Source organism: Lathamus discolor, chromosome 4 (genome assembly GCF_037157495.1).
Source record: "Lathamus discolor isolate bLatDis1 chromosome 4, bLatDis1.hap1, whole genome shotgun sequence".
NCBI lineage: Eukaryota > Metazoa > Chordata > Aves > Psittaciformes > Psittacidae > Lathamus > Lathamus discolor.
In genome coordinates, this window is record NC_088887.1 from 113,414,098 (window position 1) to 113,437,119 (window position 23,022).

Consider the following 23,022-nt stretch of genomic DNA (forward strand, 5'->3'; position numbering starts at 1 on the left):
ACAGAAAACAAAAATTTTAAAAATGCAGCTGTAAAATTAATATAGAACCTAGCACACTTACAGAGAGAATCATGCCACATATTACAGAATCATGGATTGCATGACACAGACCTATGCATTTCATAGAATAAGAGTAACTAAAACAAGAAAAGGACACAAGACCAGAATTACTGGTGCAAAGGAGGTATGGAGCTGCTGTCTCCATTAACCACCCCTGCTCAGTGTGTTCCACATCTCTAATCAGGCATGTGTATGACCACAATCATCCTCTCATCCTTACTGATAGGACATGAAGTACCTTCTATAACCTAGAAATTAGAACTATCATCCATTATTTATGTTCTTTAATTTTAAAACTTAAAATATTTATCTCAGTATAGTTAACATCCTCTCGAATTTCACTGTTTCAATGCAAATGTACAAGACATTTAGACTGACATATTGCTCACCTTCAGTAACACTGGTGCAAAAACTTGTCGTACAGCTTGATAAAGGGTATTAATTGGTGAATCTAGCATAGATGATATAAGAATATTACTGTGAAGATTATCTTCTGTGATTATATCAGGTCGCAGCTTAAAGAACACCAGCACATTCTCCTTTGAATCATTAGCTTCAATCTGTAATAATCAAGAAGACAGGATTTGTTTAGAAAACCGCATATTATACTAAATTACATACACAACTTACACAAATGATTTACATCAAGAAAAAAAAAATACCACATTACTCCTACGGGCTCTGGTAACATTCTGGTAGTATCTAATTTGCACCAAAAATGAAAATTTTTATTATACTCGTTCCTGAGCTCATAGGAACCTGAATTACAACATCAAATACATAATGCCTTTTTGATCATATCTGTAAATACCATAATTTACATATTATTATTACTTATGTCATTTTGATTTTGAAAACTCCACTTACCACTTCCTGGGGACAAACCAGAAACTCCACATTGTGCCTAGGGAAAACTAAGCACGAAGTCTATTTTTTTTAATTGTATTTTTATGCTACATGAATTTGGGAATATTTTTCTAAGTACTCAGTACTGTTCTCCTGAGTTTTTAAGTACATAATTCTATTTCAATTCATTGATTTCTCAAGGTACAGACAAAGACATGCTCCTTCATCAGTAAAATCGTAAGTTGCAACTTGACTCTAACTCCCTTCACAGCCCAGCTTACAGGTAAAGCTCCAAAAATTGCCATATAATAAATTATTGAAACTATTTTTGACTGAGAATTCATAAAACAGGAGAACATTATTAAGCATTTGATAAAACAATGTCAAAAAGATACACTTGCTGAAATTCCAAGTTCTGTGTAACTAAATATTTATGAACTTTTTTCCCTCTTAAAAGAAACAGAGGACTAGTAAAAACAGTGGACAGCAAAATTTACTTTCTTATCAACTCTATCATATCAACAGACATCATTTCACTGAGACCACAGGTATATATACAGGTATATATAGCCCCGATACATGCCTTATCTTCCACAGCTGATGACAGTGGCTCAGCAGCACAGCCCCAAAACTGGTACAAATAAATGCTCATTCTTGCACGAATAAAGCACACACTCAAGTTCACAGACTACACAGGATTACACAAGGAGGAATGTTAGTGGTCCACACAGCAGTTCATGTGTTAAGGACCCATAACACTAGTCTTCAGAGCAGAAAAAAGCTCCATTGCTGATATAAGAGACACCACGTCCCTTGTCTCATAGCAGAGACACAGATCAAGACCCATCCACACTTTGCCTGTAGCTGCCACACCTCACTGCACGGTGACATTCACCAGCACATCCCACCCCCACAGTATCACTGGGATAAGTTGCTCCTTGCACACACACACTCAGAGCAGGTCATTTCTTACAATTAACCTCAGATTTGCTCACAGCTGGACATATCAATCTGCAAATACATTATTTAGACAAACACACACCTTCGGACTTGTCAAGTACAAGCCAATACGCCACACTGGACCGTAATTCCTGCATGGACAAGGCAATGCAATTCTTCCAGTCACCTGCGTGCACCCCCTCCCAGGAACGACCCATACACACGTCAGACTCCAGCCGGCATTTGCAGCAAGGCAACATGCCATTTCCCAGGCCGCGCTACATCCACACAGCGACAGTAGGCAGCACACCAGAACTATGCAATCAGCACGGGCACAATCCCACAGCAACTATATCCCCCAACTGATCAGATGGTCTTCACAAACTCTTGGGCCAGTAAGTCATGCAACAGACACAAAGGCCAGAACAGATATCTACAGCAGGAAGATGTCTCCCCACGCAGAGATCAGCCATTTCTGAGCACCGGACCCGCGCTAGGCCCGGGCTCACAGCTCCGCCGCACGCTCGGACGCGGTGGCCACGCCGGGGCCGCCGGTGCCCACATGCCTGGCAGCTCCCACCGTACCGTGTTGGAGGCCGTAAGCTGGGAGCCCGAGCGCTGCACCACGAGCAGGAACTCGCTGCCGTCGTCGAGGAATCTGTTCAACTCCGGGCGCGAATGGAGCTCGGCGGCCAGGGCAGCGGGACCCACCGCCGGATCCAGGCCGAAGTAGTTAGCAGCCGTGGCTGAAATGAAGCGCTTCCTCTTGTCTCCCTCCCCGGCCATGCCAGATCAAAGCCGGAGTGGATCTAAAAACCCCGGGACTGCACGGAACGAGGTCGGGGAGAAGCACGGCGGCCCTAGCTCTAGCCGAGGCCTCTCGGCGTCCCCGCGTTGCCAGGGCCCGTTGCTATGGTGACTGAAAATGGCGGCCCTGGCGCGCTCGCGAGCTTGGTCCGGCTGGCGGCAGAGGACGCGCTCGGTAATGGCCAGGCGCCGAGCGGGAGAGCGCGTGGGGAGCGTGCCCTGGCGGCGAGCGCCCTCTGCCGGCTGCCCGGGGCCGTCCAAGGCGATGGGGCACCCCCAGCCCGCAGGGCGGCTGCCCTTCGTTAGGGTGCCACGGGCGCCGGTGAGCTGGGGACGTTCCCTTCTAGCCCCGCTCCGCTACCGATTGGTTTCCGGTAACGAACCAGCGATTCCCGGGCCCGTACTGCTTTGGAATGCGAAGTCGGAGAGGCACGGCTGCCCGGCACCGGCCGGGCGAGCAAGGCACGTAGGTCTCGCCCGCGGGGCCCTCCCGCCGCAGCCCTGGGTGCCACACCGGGCGGGCGGCGGCACCACCACCCCAACGAGCACCCCCGTCGAATAAACGTGGTCCGCGATAAACAACGACCGCGCTCCTGCTTTTGGTCAGCGCGGGTGAAGAGAGCCCATGTGCGCGCTCCCCGCCGCCCCCGTGGAGCCGCTTCACGGTGAAAAAAGCTCCGCTGCCCCCCGGGAGCCGTTCGTGAGCGCGGACACCAGCCGCGTGTCCGGCACGGCGCGGGTGGCCGCTCCCGCCAGAGCGCCGGCCTGGGCCACGCTCCCCGCTTTATTTCACTGTGACAGCCCCGCCCGCCCTCGGTGCTCACGCTGCCCTGCCACCGCTCGCGGAGCCCGGTACAGCCAGGCCCGCCGGGACGCCGCAAGCTGCGCGGAGGCCGGCGCTAGGGCGGTTCCTCACGGCAGCTCCGCCCACCCGGAGGCGTGTCCCGGCGGTGCAGTCACTTCCTGCCCCGCTCTGTCTGTGTCCGGGTCGCTCGCCGTTCCCTGAGCAGTCGCTACCGCTCGGTTCCTCGCTCCCGCCGCAGGCGTACAGCCGCTTTGGGATCGGTGCGGCGAACGGCAGGGCGGCGGCGCCCGGCGCCTGTGGGGAGGAGTGGAGCGGGGTAGGACGGGACGGGGCTGCTCTCCTCTCCTCACCGCCGGTCTCGGGAGGCGGTAGCGGCCGGGGGGCGGTGAGCCCGGGGGGGCCTCGGCTGCGGGCCCCGCCCCGAGGAAGGACGATGCCGGTGAAGAAGAAGAGGAAGTCCTCGGGGTCGGTGGCTGCAGCGGCGGACGACACCGGCCTCAAGAAATGTAAACTCGGCAGGTACCGTCTGGCGGCGCCCAGCGGGCTGCGGCGTGCAGGGCGGGGCGAGACGGGCCCACGGCGGCTGCGGCGGCTGTTGCTGACTGTCACGTTCCGGGCGGGCGGCCGGCGGGCCGTGGGGATGGGCCGTTCCTCCGCCGACCTGGGGGCCCGGTGGCTTAGCACCGCACCGCGTGCCCCAGCCCGGCTTGCCTGGGGCTTGGTGCGGGATCCCGGCCGTGCGGGTGGCCCGAGCTCGGCCGTTTGGCCGCCCCGGTGCCGGTGGGCACGTCCCGGGGACAACGTGTGGTGGTGCTGGGCGCTCGCCGTGCGAGCGGCAGCGGCTGCTTTCGGCTTGTTCACGCTCAGGCGAGAAATCCCGGGGAACTGTTCCCGTTCCCTGCTGGTTTTGCCTTTCACTGAACAAGCTGGGCCGATTCCAGCATTTGTCCTCATACTCAATCTAATCTTTCGCTGTCTTGCCTGGACTGGGCATGTCTCCTCACTTTAAGCTTGCCCATATTTAGTGTCTGCGTTAAATCATCTCCTTTTCTTTTCCTGCAGAGAAATGGAAGGAGAGGTCAGCACACTCCAAAGTCTGGAAAGGTCTTTCTAGTAAATATGGGAGTCTGAAGCATCTTATTTATTCATTTTCATAAAAAGACCACTAAGGCTGTGGTACCCCAAGATTACCATTAGAACAATAAACCATTAGCATGGCCTAGCAGGCGCTTCCAGTGTGGCTTCCCTAAAGTAACTGTATGCTGCCTTCAATTATTAGAACTTGTTAAGTATGTCACTAAACCAGTAGTTACAACAAACATCCTGAGGACTTAGGAATACCAAGGACTTATGAAATCAGTGCTATGGGAATGGCTTTTGCAAGAAACTGTGGCAAATATCCTTTCTCATGAGTTGACCAAGCTTGAGCTTAGGAAGTACTCTGGCTTTCATTTTGTTATGACTGTCCATTTTGGGTAACTGTTCCAGAACACCCTTTCTGCAGTCACATATGATCTTTCAGTTTCAGTCTAAATTTACTCATACCGTTAATAACCATTCATGTGCCCACACTGCCCTTTATGGAACACTTCTGTTATTTTTCTGCCTCACAGTGCATTTGGAGTGAGCATTTGTGTTTTCTCATACTTCATCTTGTTCAAATAAACAAGTTAAATTCTTCTGATCTGTGATCTGATCTTGAGTTTCTTTGTTCATCATACCTCTTCTCTGCATCTATTCCAGTTTATCTTTCTTCAATGCTGCTGACCAAAAGTTTATGATCTTAATTTCTTCTACTTAATAAAGAAAAAAGCCCCTTAAAAAAAAGAAGACTCTACAGGAAGCTAGGAGTCATTGCATAAAACCTGTGATGTAAATGGGAGTGCATACTGCACGATTACAGAATGTGAGATACACGAGCATTTTTGACATAGCATTCTTATATAGCAATATATTGGTAATATTCTTTAATAAAACGAGTAGTTACAAATGGATATGTGCTAAACTAGATAAGACCAACAAGTAATCGCATAATGTGTAGCTCTCTGTCTTTCTGGTGACTTCTGGTTTTAGTGGATTTTTTTCTATAGTACATCTTTAGTTCTAGCTTTCAGCACATAAGGCTTTGTCATGGAGAGCATTGCTTTCTTTTTCAGTGGAGCATGAAGTGATGCATGGGAGGTGAATTTGTTCACTACCTCTCAGAACTGAACTATACTTCTCCTGCTTGACAGTTTCATTTTAAAATTGCAGTGTAGGAGCTGCATAATTTTAAATCCTCTCATAAAATTGACTTCCACCTCATTCTTAGATAATCTTAGCTTGTTCTAACAGTATGTAACTTGTATTTGAAAGGAGCATGCATTGAAAAGGTGCTGCAGCTCCTTACTGACTAAAGATGCTTTCATGTGGTCAGTGTTTTTACTGTAAGAACGCAGTTATTATATGTATTCTTTTAAAGAACTGTAAATTATGGAAATTCTGTTCCCAGGGAAACTGTGTCACATGATGAAGATAAGGTCGGGAAGAAGCTGAGTGTGCTGAGCATTTTTAGTCTTATCATACATTGCATGTTACTGTTTGGCACGTGTACCAAACATCTATAGAGTTTACAGATATTTAGTTACATGTTTAATGTAAACAAACTGACTGAGTTTTTTTCCCAAATTTGGATGCTTAACTATAAATAGCCTGGCTTTTAAATATGTCAAACTGCAGCTCCTGTTGACCTAAATGGGATCTGTGCATATTCAGCACTCTTGAAGATCATGCTGTTTATTAAAGACCTAACTTTAAATGCCTGTATGTACAAATATAAGCAGATAAATCATTTGAATTACTGAGTAGTGATATTTTGACATGATAGTGTGTGGATTTTTTTTGGTTTAATATCTACAAGATATTACTTTTGCATTTCAGAAAAAGTAATAGTTGCAATAAACTGAGCGATAAGAGGGTTGTGTTACAGGGTAATCTCATGTTCCAACAGTTGAAATAGGGTGACAGACAGTTGCCTTTTAACAAATTCAGCTTCATTGTTATGTATATTGACTTCATGAAACCGTTTTAATAGTCTGAACTAATAATAAACAATTTGGAATTTAATTTTTAGTGATTTCCCATTTCACATATTAAAATAACACTTATCATCTGTGTGTTTCTATAAGCTATTGCAGATCACAAGCCTCTGGTAAAGTGTTAAGTGGAGAGGAACATTTTTCAAGCAAAAAGTGCCTGGCTTGGTTTTATGAATATGCAGGTAATGGATTAATATTTAAAACTATATATAGTTTTATTTAAAATAAGCGAGTACATAAAATATTTGCATTTTGCTTTTTTTTTTTTATGCCGATGTAAGCATGAAAATTATGTCCATGTTTGCTTCCTTGTAATGTGCGCTTGAATTAGTATAGATTTTACTATGGCCTTTTCAGTATTTGTTCTTTTTGACTTTTTCTTCTTTACTTTATACTTTATAACTTACCATGGCATTCTCTAAAATAAAATGACTGGTGTTGGACAGTGCAGTGTTGAACCAGGATATACCAAATTATTCTACTTCTTGTTTTGAAATACATCAGAACGGATGTATTTTCCTTGCAGACTTTCCACAATAATGAACTAACTCCTGGTTCTAGTAATCTGCTTTCTAATTTAGGTGTGAGGCGTACTCTTTAAGCATAAAGAGTCTTTTTTAAGGAAACTAATAACTCTCAGTTTTCTTCTGATAAATGTGCCTGCACATACTTTTAACTTTTTTAAGGCCTGTAAATTTTGGTTTTGTTGTTGAGTCAGCAGCTGAGTGTAGGAGGCTATACTTTGTTAGTTAACCAGTAATCAAAATAGGCCATTCTTCTAGCATAAGATAGAATTGCAGTGCAGTTGTGCACCATAGGAGATTAAATATTTCCATTAAAAGGGAAAATTACATAAACACTCATATAGATGAATTGTGCATATAATTTCTGGGCCAAACCCTCTGTCATTAGCAGTGAACCCTTGTGTCTGTTTTCTTTCATAACTTAGTTTTTTTAACACATTCTATGCAGGGGCTTCTCAAAACCAGATGGCAGTGTTTCACCTTGCTTACCTAGGTGACATGTTCTTTGCAACATTTTTCAAGGGTTTGTGATCTTAAATGCCAGTTGCATTTTCAGAATGGCTACTTTTATGGGAAAATAATAGTTTTTATTGACTGTATTCTTGTCTCACAGTGAGCAATTATTCAAAGTATGTTAGCCAGCTCTCGAAATTCTGCTTACAATAACGTGGATACGGTTGAAGTGGGGGTATCAAGGAGAAGAAAAAGGCAGTTCTGTCTATGTATAAATAGCAGAGTTACCCAAAAAAATTGTAAAATGGCATGTTGTTTTGGAAGATAAAGCCTTTACCTTTTAGATGGGTTCATATTGGCTGAAACAGTGTTAACGTAATGCTCAAGGTACCTCAAAATAGCATGTCAGCAAGCCTTCTAATAATATTTGATTGCCCAGTAGGTGTAATTTTTGGGCTTAGAAATAACTGAAACCAGAGAGAGATTCACAGAAGCAAAGTGTTTTGTAGAGTGCCTGTATGTGCTCTGTAAATACACTATTTTACTGCTTTTTAGAGGCTTGCTTTGTGTTAAAATGGAAAAGTGACAGCATAACTAGCTGTTCTGGTCTGAAGTTATTTTCATTGCATTCATAAACCTTTTTCTGCTCTGTACATGGCTAACATGCTTAGCTTTTTTCTGTTTTATTGTTACCAGTCTTATATTACTCAGCATAATCAAAATAACATTAAATTATTTGACAATTCATCCTCTTCTGTTGCAAACCCACAATGCTAACACCATTGAAAGAGTAGTATCTGTAGTAGGAGCTCAGATGGAATTAATTTTTTTGGTGTTGATGAAATAAGTCTTTGAAGAACATTATTCATAGAATAACTTCAGCACAGAGTAATGCTACCCAGGTTGTCTTCAGAACAGCTCACCACCATAGTTATTGGAATCAAGCTATGTCAAGGGGAGACTCTAAGTCTTTTGAAAACTCACATATACACAAACTAAAATAGCTTGTCTGCTGTTGTAGGGAGGCAGTGCACAACATAAAAGTTCTGGTTTAGTTTTGCTTTGAGCTCATAGTATTACTTCTTTAGTGTGAGGTGTCCCTGCCTATGGCAGGGGGGTTGGAACTAGATGATCTTTAGGTCCTTTCCAACCCTAAGTATTCTATGATTCTATGATTCTATATGTGTCTTCACACTGCAGTTGATAGAATGGTTCTAATGTAAAAGCTACTTAATAGAGTAATTCAGTGTTTTTAAAGGTAGCTTGTATGCTATATAACCTAACTATTGTGTGTAACCCTTTTGAGTGAATGTTACTTAGATTTCAGTCTGGTTTCTTTTGGTTTTGAAGGTCCAGATGAAGTGGTGGGACCTGAAGGAATAGAAAAGTTCTGTGAAGACATCGGTGTCGAGCCTGAGAATGTAGGTTTCTTGCACAATTTAAGTAATGCTTTAAAAGGGAGGGGTGAATATGATTGAAGTTCTGCGTAAAGTTCTTCAGTAAGCAAAAATTTGTTTATCATCCTGCTTTTAGGAGCTGTTGTAGGGTATTTCAGCTCAGCACATCAATTATGCATAGCAAGTATGCGAGGTTTTCTGTTTGGTTTATTAGGAATGCCTCATTTTTTCAGAAACTGAAATTAACAGAAAGATTGCACATAGTTGAATGATTAAATAGTAACAAATATAAAGTGCAAGTATGTAAAATTACTAGAATGTTTGAACGTGTGTTTTTTTTTCTTGGACATCTATAAATCAGCGTTTTCTTACTGACTTTCTCACCTTTTTTGTGTGTGTGCTTTTTGTTTGTTTGGGGTTTTTTGTTTGTTTGTTTTTGTCTCCCTAGATTATTATGTTAGTTTTAGCCTGGAAGCTAGAGGCCGAAAGCATGGGATTTTTTACCAAGGAAGAATGGTTAAAAGGAATGACCTCACTACAGTAAGAGGTTTTTTTACATATATAATAGAATGTTATAATGTTATGTTTGTACTACGAGCATGCCCTCTCTTTCTTGTGCGCTACCAATAAGACACAGAAACTCTTGCTTTTAGGTCTTGTCTCAGTCAATAACTGGAAGTAGCTACTGTTGTTCACCAAGTTGTGAACCTCGTGAGTTCACTTAAATGATAAAGTTTTGTCTAACCCTAGTAATTCAGGTATTGGTGGCTTCTTTCTCTTAGAGAAAATATTTTAAGATATTATTCTAAACACAGATAACTAGATCTGGAGATACTCAAAAGCATATCTCAGCACTGGTATTCTAGAAAGTTTTTAATGATTTCTAAGCTTTATAGGTGAGGACTGCATTGACAGTAGTTCTGGTTGTTAGTGTTACTTATTAGATGCAGGTCAGAAGCCATGCTTAATACTTAGGTTAAGTAACACTTTTTCAATTTATAAACCAACTTCTGTTTGTAAGATTTTTTTTGGGAGATGATGCTTTGCTTGAAGAGGTTGTTTCTTCCATGAAACTAATCAGCTCCTTGAGGCTTAGTTCAACTGTTCTTCATGAAACTGCTTATGGTGCATGAATGTTTTAAGGGTAACTTGTTATGGCACTGCATCCAGTATTAAAAATGTCAGAGAGCTACTGTTGCAGCTACAACATGGTGGGAAACAGGGGCTGATTTGATCCTTGGGGTTGGCAGAATTGCCTTATCAGTTGTGAATTGATTTGGGAAATTGTATTGGGCAGATACCTTCTGGTTATTCAAGACAATTGAGTAAGTGGCTCTGACCTGACTGTCTTGTGCCAGTCTTATTTGATTTGGGATTGGGCTCATGACAGACACCTTGATTGTTTTGTAACTGTCAGAAGCTCTTAAATTTAGTAAGAGCTGGAATGATTAAATTGCCAGGGTGACAGAGGTAAATTGTGGGTGCATAAGTTTTTAGATGCAGTGAATGGGTTTGATGGTAATTTCTCCAAAGTACTTTTTTTAACGGCCAAATTGAAGCTCTCAAGAGTTAGCCAGTCTAGCAGGATGCAGACACAAAGACGTGAAATCAGGCACATCTTCAGAACCAATATTACAGACTTTGTTTGTAATGGTTTGCTGTGGTTAGGTATCTTCTGGCTCTTTTAAGAACAGAGCCGGTCATGCTGTAGGGTGAATGTGTTTAAGACAGAAAATATAGTACTGCTGTGCATTTTTATATAACCAGACTTTTGATCAGAACACTTGCCTAAGGTTAAAGCAGTTAACCTGTATGTTCCCTGGGTGTGCTTTAATAGCAGGCTGCAGACGTAAGCATCTGGATGAAGCAGTGATACACATGTAAAGGAGTTCAAGATTCCTTGGCTTAAAAAGATGTTTTGGTTTGGGGGGTGAGTGAGTGAGCAAGAATGTGGTGCTTTGTTGCCAGCTGGGGTTAAACCATGACAAAAGAAAATATAAATGTGTACTTGTGCTATTTGTGCTTACTGAGAAGGGAGGATCATTTTATGGAATTCCATCTGGAATGGAGAAATCTAATTTCTCTTGAAAGATTTGAGAGAAGTTTTGAAGGAGAAGACTCTTACACTCTTAAAGCAATAGAATATTTTTTTGTTTGTTTATTTTTTGCATGAAGAAATGACATTAAAATACATTGAAAGCCCAGAGTGTATTCTAAGTCAGAGTTATTTTGAAATAAGGATTCTGTAATATATGTGAAATGTCACATAAGGTGATTGCATGAACAGGGCTGGTGGAATTCAGCTGTACAGTAAGACACCTAAATGTGTAGTTTATATGCAAGAGCTGGATTTCTTAAACTCTTGCTGCAATCTCTGGAGATCCAGTCAGTGTAGTGGAGCCTGGGGAGGCATTCAGTTTACCCTGGGACCTAGTGACTGATCACCTGAATTGCTCTTACAGACTGGTTGGCTAGACCTCTCTGAATGGCAACATCTAAAGCTTAGACACCTAAATTTGATCTGCTGCTAGATGCCAATATTTAAGTGCCTGAATTTTGAAGGGGCATTTTCATTCTCTGTCGTTATGTGATATGCTGATTATGTTTGCTCTTTAGAGAGGACAAGAAAAAGAAATATGTGATAAAGTATACACTGTCAAAATTAAGGTGGATCAAACACTAACTAGCACCTTATGATACTTAAACAACTTAAGCTGTGGAAGTGAGGTTTCTAGTATATAGTGTTGTTAGGGTGAATTTTGCCCTACATGTATTTGTGTCTGTGTATATGAATATATGTATGTATATGAAAACTAGGTACCTGATTCTAAATTAACCACCTGGAGCTCTTTTCATAGTCACCTGAGAGAAACAAGTACCTCTATTGGGCAATTTATCAGGTATTTTAATCACCTCCTTAGGATGAAATGAGTAGCCCTCAGGAAGCGAGTGTTTATCTACATTTGCTTTAAATACAACAACATAGTTATGAAACGAAGGTGAATGGTAAAAGATTACAGTTAATTTTATTAAACTCACAGAAGTCATTGTTTGAAGTAGGTAAATAGAATTTCACATGAGGGAAGTGAGGTGTAAGCAGCTGTATTGTTTGAGTATTTCCCTCTGGCTATTTTTTTAACCTTAGAATTTGAGCCAAATTTTACATTAAAGTTACACTTTTGAAAATGAGTGGTCAGGTAAGAGAGGAAACCAAATTAGATTCCAACTGAGGGAAAGATAAGGTCATACTCTCGCATTTTTAGGTACATTTAAGAGGGGCAGGGAAGTCAGATTTGTAACTTCTTGTTGTTTGCAGAATTAGTAGTGAAACCAGCTTCCTTGGGTTGGTTTTAATGATCGCCTAATACCAGCTGCTTTTCCAGTAAGCTTTTTGCTTGTTACTGCCTTTTGGTTAATGTTTGCAAGGCCAACACAAGCCCAGTGTAAAACAATTTTTTTAATTTTTTTTTTTTTATGCCGGTATAGCATTCAGTGTGTACTGAAATCTAAACAATCTTTGGTCTCTAGACCTGTAAGTCAATTGACATGGTGAACCGATAGCATTGTCAGGGCACAGAAAAGATGGCCCTTTGCTTTCTTATGCCATTACTTCCTTGGACCTCTGTATGCTCTAGTTACAACATGTAGCCTAAATTTTAGAAGATCATGCTTCAGTGCATGGTCGAATGGATGGGCTAGATATGTATAATTTCCTTTTAACCACCTGAAGAGCTGGATGATGGCAGAGGAACTCTTGTAGATAAAAAGACTTTCAAACTATATATACTACTATTATATGGTTTTGGTTTAATGTATGTATACATTTTACTAATTTTTTTTTTTTAAAGGCAGGCATGTTTGAATAATTAAGAAATATGAAATGTTGGAATGTCTGAGTATGATTTACTGAATCATCACTGCCCATATTAGTGATGCCTCATATGAACTCTGCCTCAATAGAGATCAAAATGGGACTGCACTGTGGTGCTAATTTTAAGTTTTGTTATAAATATATAGGGATGTGAGGAAAATGTAGTAAGCTAATGTTTAGTTTTGCTGATCTTGAGATAACCTTATTTAATGCTATCTTTCAGTAAAGGCAGTTCAAGAAATCGCATTTTATCTGGTCCCTGTACAGGAGTTTGGTTTTAATTCACTTGTGCTAATTAGAAGGTTGTTCTGACTGCTAGGAAGTATTCTAAGTATGGGTGACCTCAGTAATCATGTTTATGGTGCAGCCACACCAGCAGCTAGATCTCTATAAAAGAGGAGTTTGACAGTCCCTTATCTCACTAGTGTGAAGAAGATCAGTGGCTAGGTGTGGAAACGCCTTAAGTGGCTTTAAAGGAGCTATGTCCCTGCATCAGGATTCAGAGGGTGGTGCCTGTCTATTTGACTGTAACCTGTGTGATGGTTCGGTTTTAAATAGGTTGACAATAGCTTAGGATTCTTAAGGCTTAATTGAGGCACATTTTCTTACCAGCTTTTTCAAGATAATTACTTCTGCCTTAAAATACATATAGCTAATAGTACAATAAACACTAACAGGAATTTTACTTTGTACTTGGAATTTATGATTATTTGAACAATTTTAACAATATTCAGTAAGAATTTTAAACACGCAAAAATTTGTGTTTATCCATGGTATAGTAAATAATCCCAGCCAAATTACATTTGCCAAAATGTGTGGTAAACCCATTTTAAGTAGTTGTTGTTTAGTACACTAAAATGATGAGTATTTAGTTAGGTGTTAAATAGGTAGATTTGTCCCGAAGTATGAAGGATAATATTATTGCAGTATGAAGGCTTGAACATGGAAAGAAGAGATACGCTATGCTACACTACAAAGGCATTTATATTCTTAATACTGTTTTAAGGGTTAAACAATAGAATACATAGGCCAATTAGATGGCTGAAGACAAAAAATGTAATTTCATCTTTAGATAAAATTACAAAAGCTTTTTGAATAAGATTTCAACTTAATGTGTTTATTGCAAAATATATTAGTTCTTGTCATATGAATATTCAGCCTAATTGGCTAATACTTTTATTTATTTATCACTGATCTTGGCTGAGACTTGGTACTGCTTTAGGTAGATGCTGCTAGGGACAAGAAATAACCAAAGGCTCCATTGGCTCTTGTCGCAGCTTGAGAGGGGCAGAAAGACAGACATGCACACACATGCTAGCAGACCTGAGGAACAGGAAGTATCAGCCGTGGGCAAAGTACAGCATCAAAGTACAGCATCTGGGCAACCTACTGCTGTGCTTCTGAAGGGCCCTTACTGTAGGCCTTATGTGGCAAGTCCACAAGGAGCTGCTAAAGATGCAGATGTATTCTCTGAGAGGCAGGCTGCCTGAAGGGGAACACATTACCAAAGGAAGTATTTATGTACATTTGCGTTTCTGAAAGTATTGTGAGGATACAGGGCAAGGTGGATTTTGTTGGGTTTTTGTGTGTGTTTGTTTTTTCAATCATGGCAGCTATTACTTTATGATAACAAAATGTGGTAATTTAGCAACTCTTCTTTTGAGTGAGTCTTTCCTGGAGGATTAGCATGTGTAAATTATTTTTCTATTTGGAAACAGAAGTCCTTGCTGAGTAAAGTAAGTGGCGATCGTATTTTCTGCCAAAGGGTTGTTTTTGCCAAAGGGTTATCCTGTCAACTAGCAGTACATTATCTCAGAGCCTGTGAGTTCAGTTAAATAGCTACTGACTAATTCAGGTGATAGGCTTCTCAGAGCTTGCATATATCAGTCATAAAACACAAGTAGACTAGTATGTTTTGCAGACTACTTGCTCAATCCTGCCATTCATAAATATGTAGTTTTGAAGTGTGTGTTTAGGGTTTGGGTTTTGGGGCTGGGTTTTTTTTTTCCTGAAGAAATGTGGCATAAAGCCCTTATTTACTGCTGGATTTTACCACCTTAATGCATGCCGAATGCTGTTTTCTCCAGACTTTCATAATGATTGAAAGATAAGATGGTGTTGGGTATGACTATAAACTGCAGAGTATGGCATAAAAAGACCACTGTATGAGAAGTAAATTAGAGAGTTTGTATTATGTTGCTGATGCATTTTAAGAAAACTTGATTACAGAAGCTGGGCATTCATAATTCCAGTAAGCTGCAAATGTTGAACATGTTCAGTATTCTTTAAGTCATAGTATTACTCCTGTACATCTGGTGATCACATTTTGGTAATTTTAACTTATGTTTGCCAGCACTTTTTTTATTGTCCAAATGTTTTTTGAGCTTCTAATGTGTTTTTTCTGGGGGGGGGGTTCTTTATTTTCAGGTGTGATTGTACAGAAAAATTACAGAGTAAATTTGACTTCTTGCGATCACAATTGAATGACATTTCATCCTTTAAGAATATCTACAGATATGCCTTTGATTTTGCAAGGGTAAGACAACTGGCATGTTAGAGAAATTATTATTTTAATTATTCAAAAGGCTTGTACTTGAGTGGGTTTTGTGCTTTCTTTGTTCAACTTTAGGATAAAGACCAGCGAAGTCTCGATATTGATACTGCAAAATCCATGTTAGCTCTTCTGCTTGGAAGAACTTGGCCATTGTTTTCAGTATTTTATCAATACCTAGAGGTACAGATTTCCTTAACATTTTGAATGATGGCGTAGTAGTTGTGCTGTTCTGTGGAAAGATTTCGGGGTTTGTGGTGTTTTGCTCAGGAATGAGGGTATTGCTCCTCTTCATTTGCTCAGTGTGCTTATGAAACAGTGATGTTCTTGTATGCATCACAGATGCTGTGCTCCATTCCACCTTTCTTATCAAAGTCAACTAAACTCCTATCTTAATTAGAGTATAAAGGTAGATGTCAAAATAAATAATAGAGCCCCTTGAGCTGCATCTATGCTAAATTTTTCAAGTTTCCTTTGTGTAGGTAAAGTATATAGGTACCTTGAGCTCTGATTTTGGTCAGCAGGAGACTTAGTAATGTGGATGTGTGTAGGTTGTTGAGCATGCTAGGCTTGTAACTATCCCCTGGCTTCAAATCAGTACTAACATTGCAAAGTAGATGTCCTTGCAATCATACTGTATTGTACCTTGGACAAAAGAAAACTTTTGTAATCATTCATCCTGGAAATCTCTCTGAGCTAGGCATGCCTACTTCAGGGCAACACAAAAATGTGTCAGTTTTCAAAGCTTAAGAGTGGTGACTTCCAGATTGCCTGGTATTTTGATTTTGCTCTGATCTTTCAAGAAACCATTTTATGTAGTTTCAGTTTCAGAAATGGCACGTGTAGTATTCAAAAAAATGGAAAACCAAGGAAGTAGTAGCTGTTGTCACCCATTAAATTGTTAGCTGGAAACTGATTGAAGAGGAATGAGATGCAGCAGTACCAAACGTTACTTGACATTTTAATGTTCTGAAATTATTTTCCCTAGCAATCGAAGTATAGAGTTATGAACAAGGATCAGTGGTACAATGTGCTAGAGTTCAGCAGAACTGTCCATGCAGATCTTAGCAACTATGATGAAGATGGTGCATGTAAGTATTCATAGCATTTTGCTTATTCGACTGTTATTTCAATATGTTCAGCTTGCATAAAACAAATTTCTGTTACAAACAATAAGGTATAAAATATTTCTTCTCCAACTTCTCCAATTCATAGAAAAACTGTCCTGCTAACCATCCATCTTCAAACTGCAGGTATTAATTGTAGTAATATGTGAGGGGTGTGATAGTGTACTTGAGCCAACCTATATTCACTTGAGGTTCTAGTGAAGTCACTTGCTACATGAAACTGTAGACTTGCACAAAGAATTATAAACAGCAAACTCTCATTTTATATTCATATGTAAAAAACTCTTATCAAGTAGTCTAGCTGCTGATACTTGGAGCTGAACTCATGATTGAACACATGATTGACAGTCATGCTATGACTGAACTGCTTTGGCGTCCTATTTTGGTCTGTTTTCTTATTATGTGCGATTTTGGAAGGAAGAAGGAAATAGCCATGTTGATTTACAATACAACGTTATTTTTATGTTTTCAGTTCAGTGCACCCATCAGATGTCAGGAACACTTCCGTAGTTTCGTGTAGTGTTTATTGTGCGCTTTTTGCCACCCTTGAATTGACACTATTGTACTCATCTTTGAGTTTTAATAAGTATTTGACCAAAGGATTGATGTGGATGTTACCTATACCAATAGTTCTAACCTTCATACTTTTAAGAGAGGATGTTTGAAAGACATTAGCAAATGTAACTCCGAGTTTCATCCATTTGCAGGGCCTGTACTTCTGGATGAATTTGTTGAATGGCAGAAGGTTCGTCAAGCGTCATAGCAAGAATTCAAAAGAAAATGCAAAAGTGTTTCTGGTGCCCGCCTGTACACAAACTAATGAGAAAAAAAAAAGGATTGCATTTTCATTCTTACGAAAGACTTCAGAGTTTTTTTTTCCTTTTTTAAGGAAATCCTGTTACATGTGATATGGGCATTGAACCACACCTCTTCTGAGACTGAAAGTTGGAGTTCTTGTTTTGAGTCTTATGTTCATAGCATTTATTTCAGAACAATAAAGATTAAGATTTGTGACAAAGGCCTAAAAGTGAAGAATGTCCCTTGAATGTGAGTGTGGTGTCTTTTTAAAACCAAATCTTGTAAGATTTCTTCTTTCTCAGAAGTGCCCTTTGCTATGAATTTTTGAAGACCTTAAAAATGCTGAATTGGCACTGTTTCTTGGTGATGGTATGATTGTCTTGTGTGACAGACATTAGAAAGAATGAATGATTTTTATGTGTTTTTTTGGAGCCCTGGGTGGGAGTGTGCTAATTTGCATGTTAAGTTTTGGCTATGGGTTATGCCACAGCTTTCAGCTCCTTGTGGAGAAAAAGGCCTTAAACTACTTTTTTTCCTTTTGTTCAGTAAACATCCAGTGGCACGGCATTTAATTGCAGGCCCTTTTAAAGCAGAAAGATGTAGAGCATACAGCTCTATATGCAGAATGGCTGAAAACTAGTTGCCTGCATTTCAGGTGGGGAACACAAATACTCTTTGGTACTGTAAGGCAGCTTCAAACTTTTGCTACAATTTAGACTTCGGATTGCTTTATATAAAAGAAGTGCAATTTATATTTTAAAAGGGAAATCTGGAAAGGCTTGGTTTCAAGCTTTGCTTCTTACGTGTTTTAGACTGGAAGCATTCATGACAAGACTTTTTATTTATTTCCCTGTATCCTTTTCATAATGTAAGTCCAGAAAAAACTATTAAATTACCTACCTTTGACCTGTATATAGCAGGCTATTAATTTTTACCATGTTACTCCATGGATTGAGTCCAATAACTACTATGCCCTTTTAGGCACTCAGTATTCATGGCAACCTTGAAATATGGTAGAAGTTTGTCATTCTACCTTTTGCCCAGGAGGCCCAATGCCACCCTTGGGGAGGAAAGGGATGTGAATGTGTAAATGTGAGAAACCAAAACAGAGTGAGAGAATGAAGCATTTGTAACTTCTACTTTGTTATAAAAATGATGGTTTAGTGTGAGGTGTCCTTGCCCATGGCAGGGGGGTTGGAACTAGATGATCTTGAGGTCCTTTCCAACCCTAACTATTCTGTGATTCTATGATTCTATGATATGTAGACTGTGATAATGCTGTGAGACTCAGTCAATGATCAAGGCCTCGTGCCATATACTTCAACAGCTTGAAATAAGAATAGATAATGTGAGCTAGGCATGACTTGAAGATCTTTGCCTCAGGGAAATTACTTCTGTTTTGCACATCCCTTATTCAGACTAACAAGCATGAGCTTTCCTATCCTTAAGGAAAACTTTATTCCCAAGATGATTTTTTTTTTTTTTTTTAAATGACGAGGGGGAATTGGAGAAACAAACAAATGTGGAGAAATAATAAGTGGGACAAACTAGTAGTGTGTGCCTGTGCCTGTGCTCTTATTCTGTTGGAGAGAGCCACTCATGTAACTCACTCTCCAGACCTGCTTTCTGTGGGCTGCAGGAAGAGGTACAGTGGTCATCTACGGGTTATTCTGCATGTCATCTAGTAGTGCAGTTTCACTTGTTTCTGCCCAAGTGAAAAAAAGCGTTGTGGGCGGAAACCAAGCCAAACAGCAGTTGAGATACTTGGAAGGTCTGAGCTTGTACAGTGGCTAGTGTCTGTGTGCACGTGCACTTGAGCTGTTCTATATTTTTCCACATTTTTTTAAGGGAAGTACTAAATTTTAGACCTCACATTGGCTACAGCAGTTCTTTTCAGTATGTTACAAGTTGCCCATTTGCATTGCTGATAATGATGATTTCACTCATAACAGAGTGCCTTTCATTTGGAAATTGTCCTACTCCACAGAAAGTTAGTGCCAGAATGAGATTAACTTCGAAAGTCCCAAGATCTAGTGGTAGAGTGGTACACTGCTGTATGCTAATCCTCTGTGATGGCACTGATTCTGAAATGGATTTCTCAAATTTGCTACAATGACTCTCTTTACTTAGTATGCTTAGTCCCCATTATAACTGGGAAATTGCTTCCAGAAGTTTTAAAATACTGGTTAGAAGATGAATATTTTATAGTGTAATTAAAAAAAAAAAATAATCTTTTTTTAGGTAACTGCAAACTGTTGTGAGTTCAATTTAAACCAGTTGGTCCTAGAGAATGGGAGTAGAGTATAACAATAGGAGTGATGCATCTACCAATCCAGGGTGGTCAAATACCATTATGGTGTAAGACACTATGTGACGTATCATTTGTATCTCTGTTAAGGTTTTATCAGTATTTCCATAATAAATCCGCATTTCAGGGATTTATAACTTGGTTGTGTGTGTGATTGAAAATCATCAATTACTGTAAAACTTTGACTGGGAATGAATGTATTTAAACTACTTAAAATCAATATAGTTTTCCAAATTTGAATAAAATAGGATTTTAAGTTATGGTTCTGTGCTCAAACCTGCAATCAGATTTGTTGTTTAAATGTGAACTAATGGCTTGTACAGTTTCATTGTGACCTGATCACGTTTATTAGCTGTCTTTTCTTAAATCACTTTGCAGTTTACTGTGGATAAGTGCCAAAAGCTGTTTATTTATTTTATTTTTTAATTTTGTGCATGTCCACAAGCCAAAACTGAGTTCAGCTACATGCTTTCTTTAGCTTTTGAACTTTAATTTTGCTTTGCTCAGGTGCATTTCAGTCTATTGAATTAAAAAGTGACACCTTATTTTTCAGTGTTCTAAGATGAAAGTTCACAGGTGAAATATGCTGCCACAGTTATGACAAATAATAAAATTGAAGGTGAAATGTCTTCCACGAATCTAAATCATAGTGATGTCTATCTTGATGTTACAAACTTCACTTTGATGTTGCTTTCATTTCTTTATTAATTCTTTCTAACATAACTAATGATTATGGGTTTTTTCTTTCGTTTTCTCAGAAAACTTAAAAGAGTTTGGTGTTTTAAATCTGAAAATGTCCACCTGTTCATGGATAAAGCCATACTGGTAGATTGAAATGTAATTTCTCCTATGTAAAAATGTGGTCTTGAATTAAACAGTCATGTATGTTTACCTATGTCTTTAACTGTATATGTGGTTTCGGTCCGAACTATCTTTACTGTTTAAACGTCTAACTCTTTACTTACGGCTGTAATGTCACGTCGAGGTCGCTGCGGGTGCCAGCTCTGTCCCGCTCCAGGCGGCCCGGCAGGGGGCGCTGCGGCATGGGCTCCCCGTCGAAGGTGTTCTCTCAGCGGCTTGGAGCTGACCTGTTGATGCTGATGCACAAACCCTGTAAAAGGGACCATGAGTTTAACGTTTCTGATGTTTTCTTACTTTTTTTTTAAAGCTAGTGAACAGTTCTTTCAATGCGATGTGTACAAACTTGTACAGGTTTAGCTTTGTTAAGTATGATGAATAAAATGGTATGTAATAGGGCAGAAAAATTATCATGCTGCTTCTGGTTTTTTCTTTTGTGTATCCATAAAATTACTGAGATACTTAATTCCAGCAAGATGAATCAGTCTAATTTCTAACATAACCTTGCTGAATAATTTTCTTGCTCCTGTGTGCACATACAGAAAACAGAACTTGATCTCAACTGAGAGCAACAGCACACACCATTCTTGCTTACGTACCACGTGTGGAGGGGTGCTGATGATAGCACATAATGATCCTGGTAATTAATTGTCATGAATTATTCATTGGATGAATGCTGTTCCAACAACCTGTTGCAATGCATGTGAATGAAAAGTGAGTGAGCTTTTCTCTTCCTGGGCTGTCCTCCCCTGACACCCACCCCCCCCCCCACCACCACCCACCCCCCACCCCCCATATATCTTTTGGGTCACTTGTCTGTTTTTAGGAAAGGACTTCGTGTTTTCGCGTGTGCACTTCCATAGGGTCTTTCAGAGCCCATTACAGAAAGGATAAGAGCCAGTCTTGTGTCTGAGTGAGTGACAGTGTTTTCCTTGCAGATACAGCTTATTTGACACATTCTAGTTGCTGAGGTTGGATGCTATACTTGCCTCAGGACAGTTCTCTCCCAAAGATGAATCTCCCTCAGACCTAAGGCAGTGCCCAACTGTTGTCTCCATAATTCCACTTCATCTTTTGGTTTTGGAGTCAGGGGTATGTTCGGAGGTATGCGGACCAAGCACCTCGTATTTGTATCTGCAAGCAATAGCAGCAGTTCTGTTACTTCTCTTTACCTTCTTATCTGTGTTATTCTGTATCTCTCTATGGGAAAGGACACTGGTGTTAGGCAGGCATACTTAAGACTGAATTTATCTTGCAAGATGATGATACCTAGTGTTATCTCAACTTTTATTTTTAAACCACTGTCAGCCTTGTCATCAAAACGAAATTCATTCCTCAGATTTGCATGTTGCTTCATCCACACTCTAATCATGCTCCTGTTTTTATATGAGTTAGTATTAGGAGTACAACAATACCTGTATACTGGGATGTCCTCAGTTTTTTTACCCCTGAGTAATAACTGACCATATTAACAACAGAAGATGCAAGTTGTTGAATTTGTCTGTTTTACAGGCATTACAGTGGGCAGGTTTTTATCTTAATGAGCCAAGTACTATTTCTTAATCCAAGTTGTTTCCAGCTTGGAACCAACTACTTTGTAAGTTATTAAAATGTTATGGTTGTGTTTTGTGTCTCTAGAAACTTTGATTTTCTAATTATTATAATAGGAAGGTTTACTCTGCCTACTATAGTAAAATTAAATGGTAGATGTGACTTGTAGCCTGCTATCAACTTATTATTGTGAAATTATCTTTCGTATTGAAAGTCAGATAACTCTAAAACAGTTTGTCTACTGAAAGAGGAAATACTATCCTATAATGTAGTGCCTCTCAATAGTTAAAACTTATACAGAAACTTACAAAGAAATATGATAAACTTCACCACCTAATATTATATCCTCATCTAGCTGCTCAACATAGTTCAATTTGAAGACAGAAAAAATGTTAGGACACCTGAATGAATGATTCAGAACATCTGAAATAAATCATTATTAGTTCATGAGGAACTTAATCACATTAATTTCCTGTAGATTGCAGCAAAAGTAGGAAAAGGAACATTATTTATATAACAAGTAGGTCCTTTGCATACCAGACACTTGCTTCTGGGTTATGCTTTTGCGTAGGAGTTTCGGGTAGTGGATCTACTTGCATGGATCTACAAAACAAACAGTTTATTCCTTCAAGTGTGTGTGATTTTTGCATCAGGGCTGAGTAGTAATACAAAGCAAAGACCAGTGCTGAAGTTCCAAGGGTTGGGCATGGATTGTGACACTGATTTGGCCATGATTGAAATGGAAATATTCATGGCACAGATGGGAAAGAATAGTAAATACATCTGAAAATTAAACATAGTCGTATTCTACCATTTTTCCCTTTATTTCCATGATGAGTTGATCAACCAGGGATTTGTTCTGTTCCTGTTTCAGACTTGTGGTCTCTATACATGCACACACATTTTTATATATAAAAACAAATATAGGAATGTTTCCCTTCTGGTATTCAACCTGATGGGAACTGCCCAGAAAGATTTTGAAGGTGCAAAGAGAATTAGAGAGGTGATTCTGTTCTCCTCAGCTGTCGTGTATCATATGTACATTTCTGG

General features: G+C 40.0%; 2 protein-coding genes across 3 annotated transcripts in view; one reads left to right on the forward strand and one right to left on the reverse strand.

Moving 5' to 3' along the window:
- Positions 1 to 3,211, reverse strand: part of DYNC2H1 (dynein cytoplasmic 2 heavy chain 1) — a 169,158-nt gene extending 165,947 nt beyond the window's left edge. Inside the window, exons 1-2 of the mRNA XM_065678686.1 lie at positions 2,431 to 3,211; positions 450 to 620 (exon numbers count right to left, since the gene is read on the reverse strand). Of these exons, the coding sequence (XP_065534758.1) occupies positions 450 to 620; positions 2,431 to 2,631 (372 nt within the window). The 5' untranslated portion in view covers positions 2,632 to 3,211. The remainder of the gene's footprint in view (positions 1 to 449; positions 621 to 2,430) is intronic.
- DCUN1D5 (defective in cullin neddylation 1 domain containing 5) lies at positions 2,756 to 20,454 on the forward strand. 2 transcript variants are annotated; one of them, XM_065678683.1, is made up of 8 exons: positions 2,756 to 3,114; positions 6,625 to 6,716; positions 8,862 to 8,932; positions 9,357 to 9,448; positions 15,207 to 15,315; positions 15,409 to 15,513; positions 16,319 to 16,421; positions 17,165 to 20,454. In XM_065678683.1, exons 1-8 carry the CDS (start codon positions 2,771 to 2,773, stop codon positions 17,218 to 17,220), a joined length of 972 nt encoding a protein of 323 aa, XP_065534755.1. In that variant the 5' UTR covers positions 2,756 to 2,770; the 3' UTR covers positions 17,221 to 20,454. The 2 variants fall into 2 exon arrangements, with proteins under 2 accessions (XP_065534755.1, XP_065534757.1); XM_065678685.1 differs by lacking the exon at positions 2,756 to 3,114 and adding an exon at positions 3,808 to 3,976.
- Positions 20,455 to 23,022: the final 2,568 nt, after the last annotated feature.

Coding starts and splice junctions, on each gene's coding strand:
- DCUN1D5 (XM_065678683.1), top strand. CDS start 2,771: ATGGCGGCCCTGGCGCGCTCGCGAGCTTGGTCCGGCTGGCGGCAGAGG. Junction 3,115..6,624: donor GCACCGGCCGGGCGAGCAAG/GCACGTAGGTCT, acceptor TGTTTCTATAAG/CTATTGCAGATCACAAGCCT. Junction 15,316..15,408: donor ATGCCTTTGATTTTGCAAGG/GTAAGACAACTG, acceptor GTTCAACTTTAG/GATAAAGACCAGCGAAGTCT.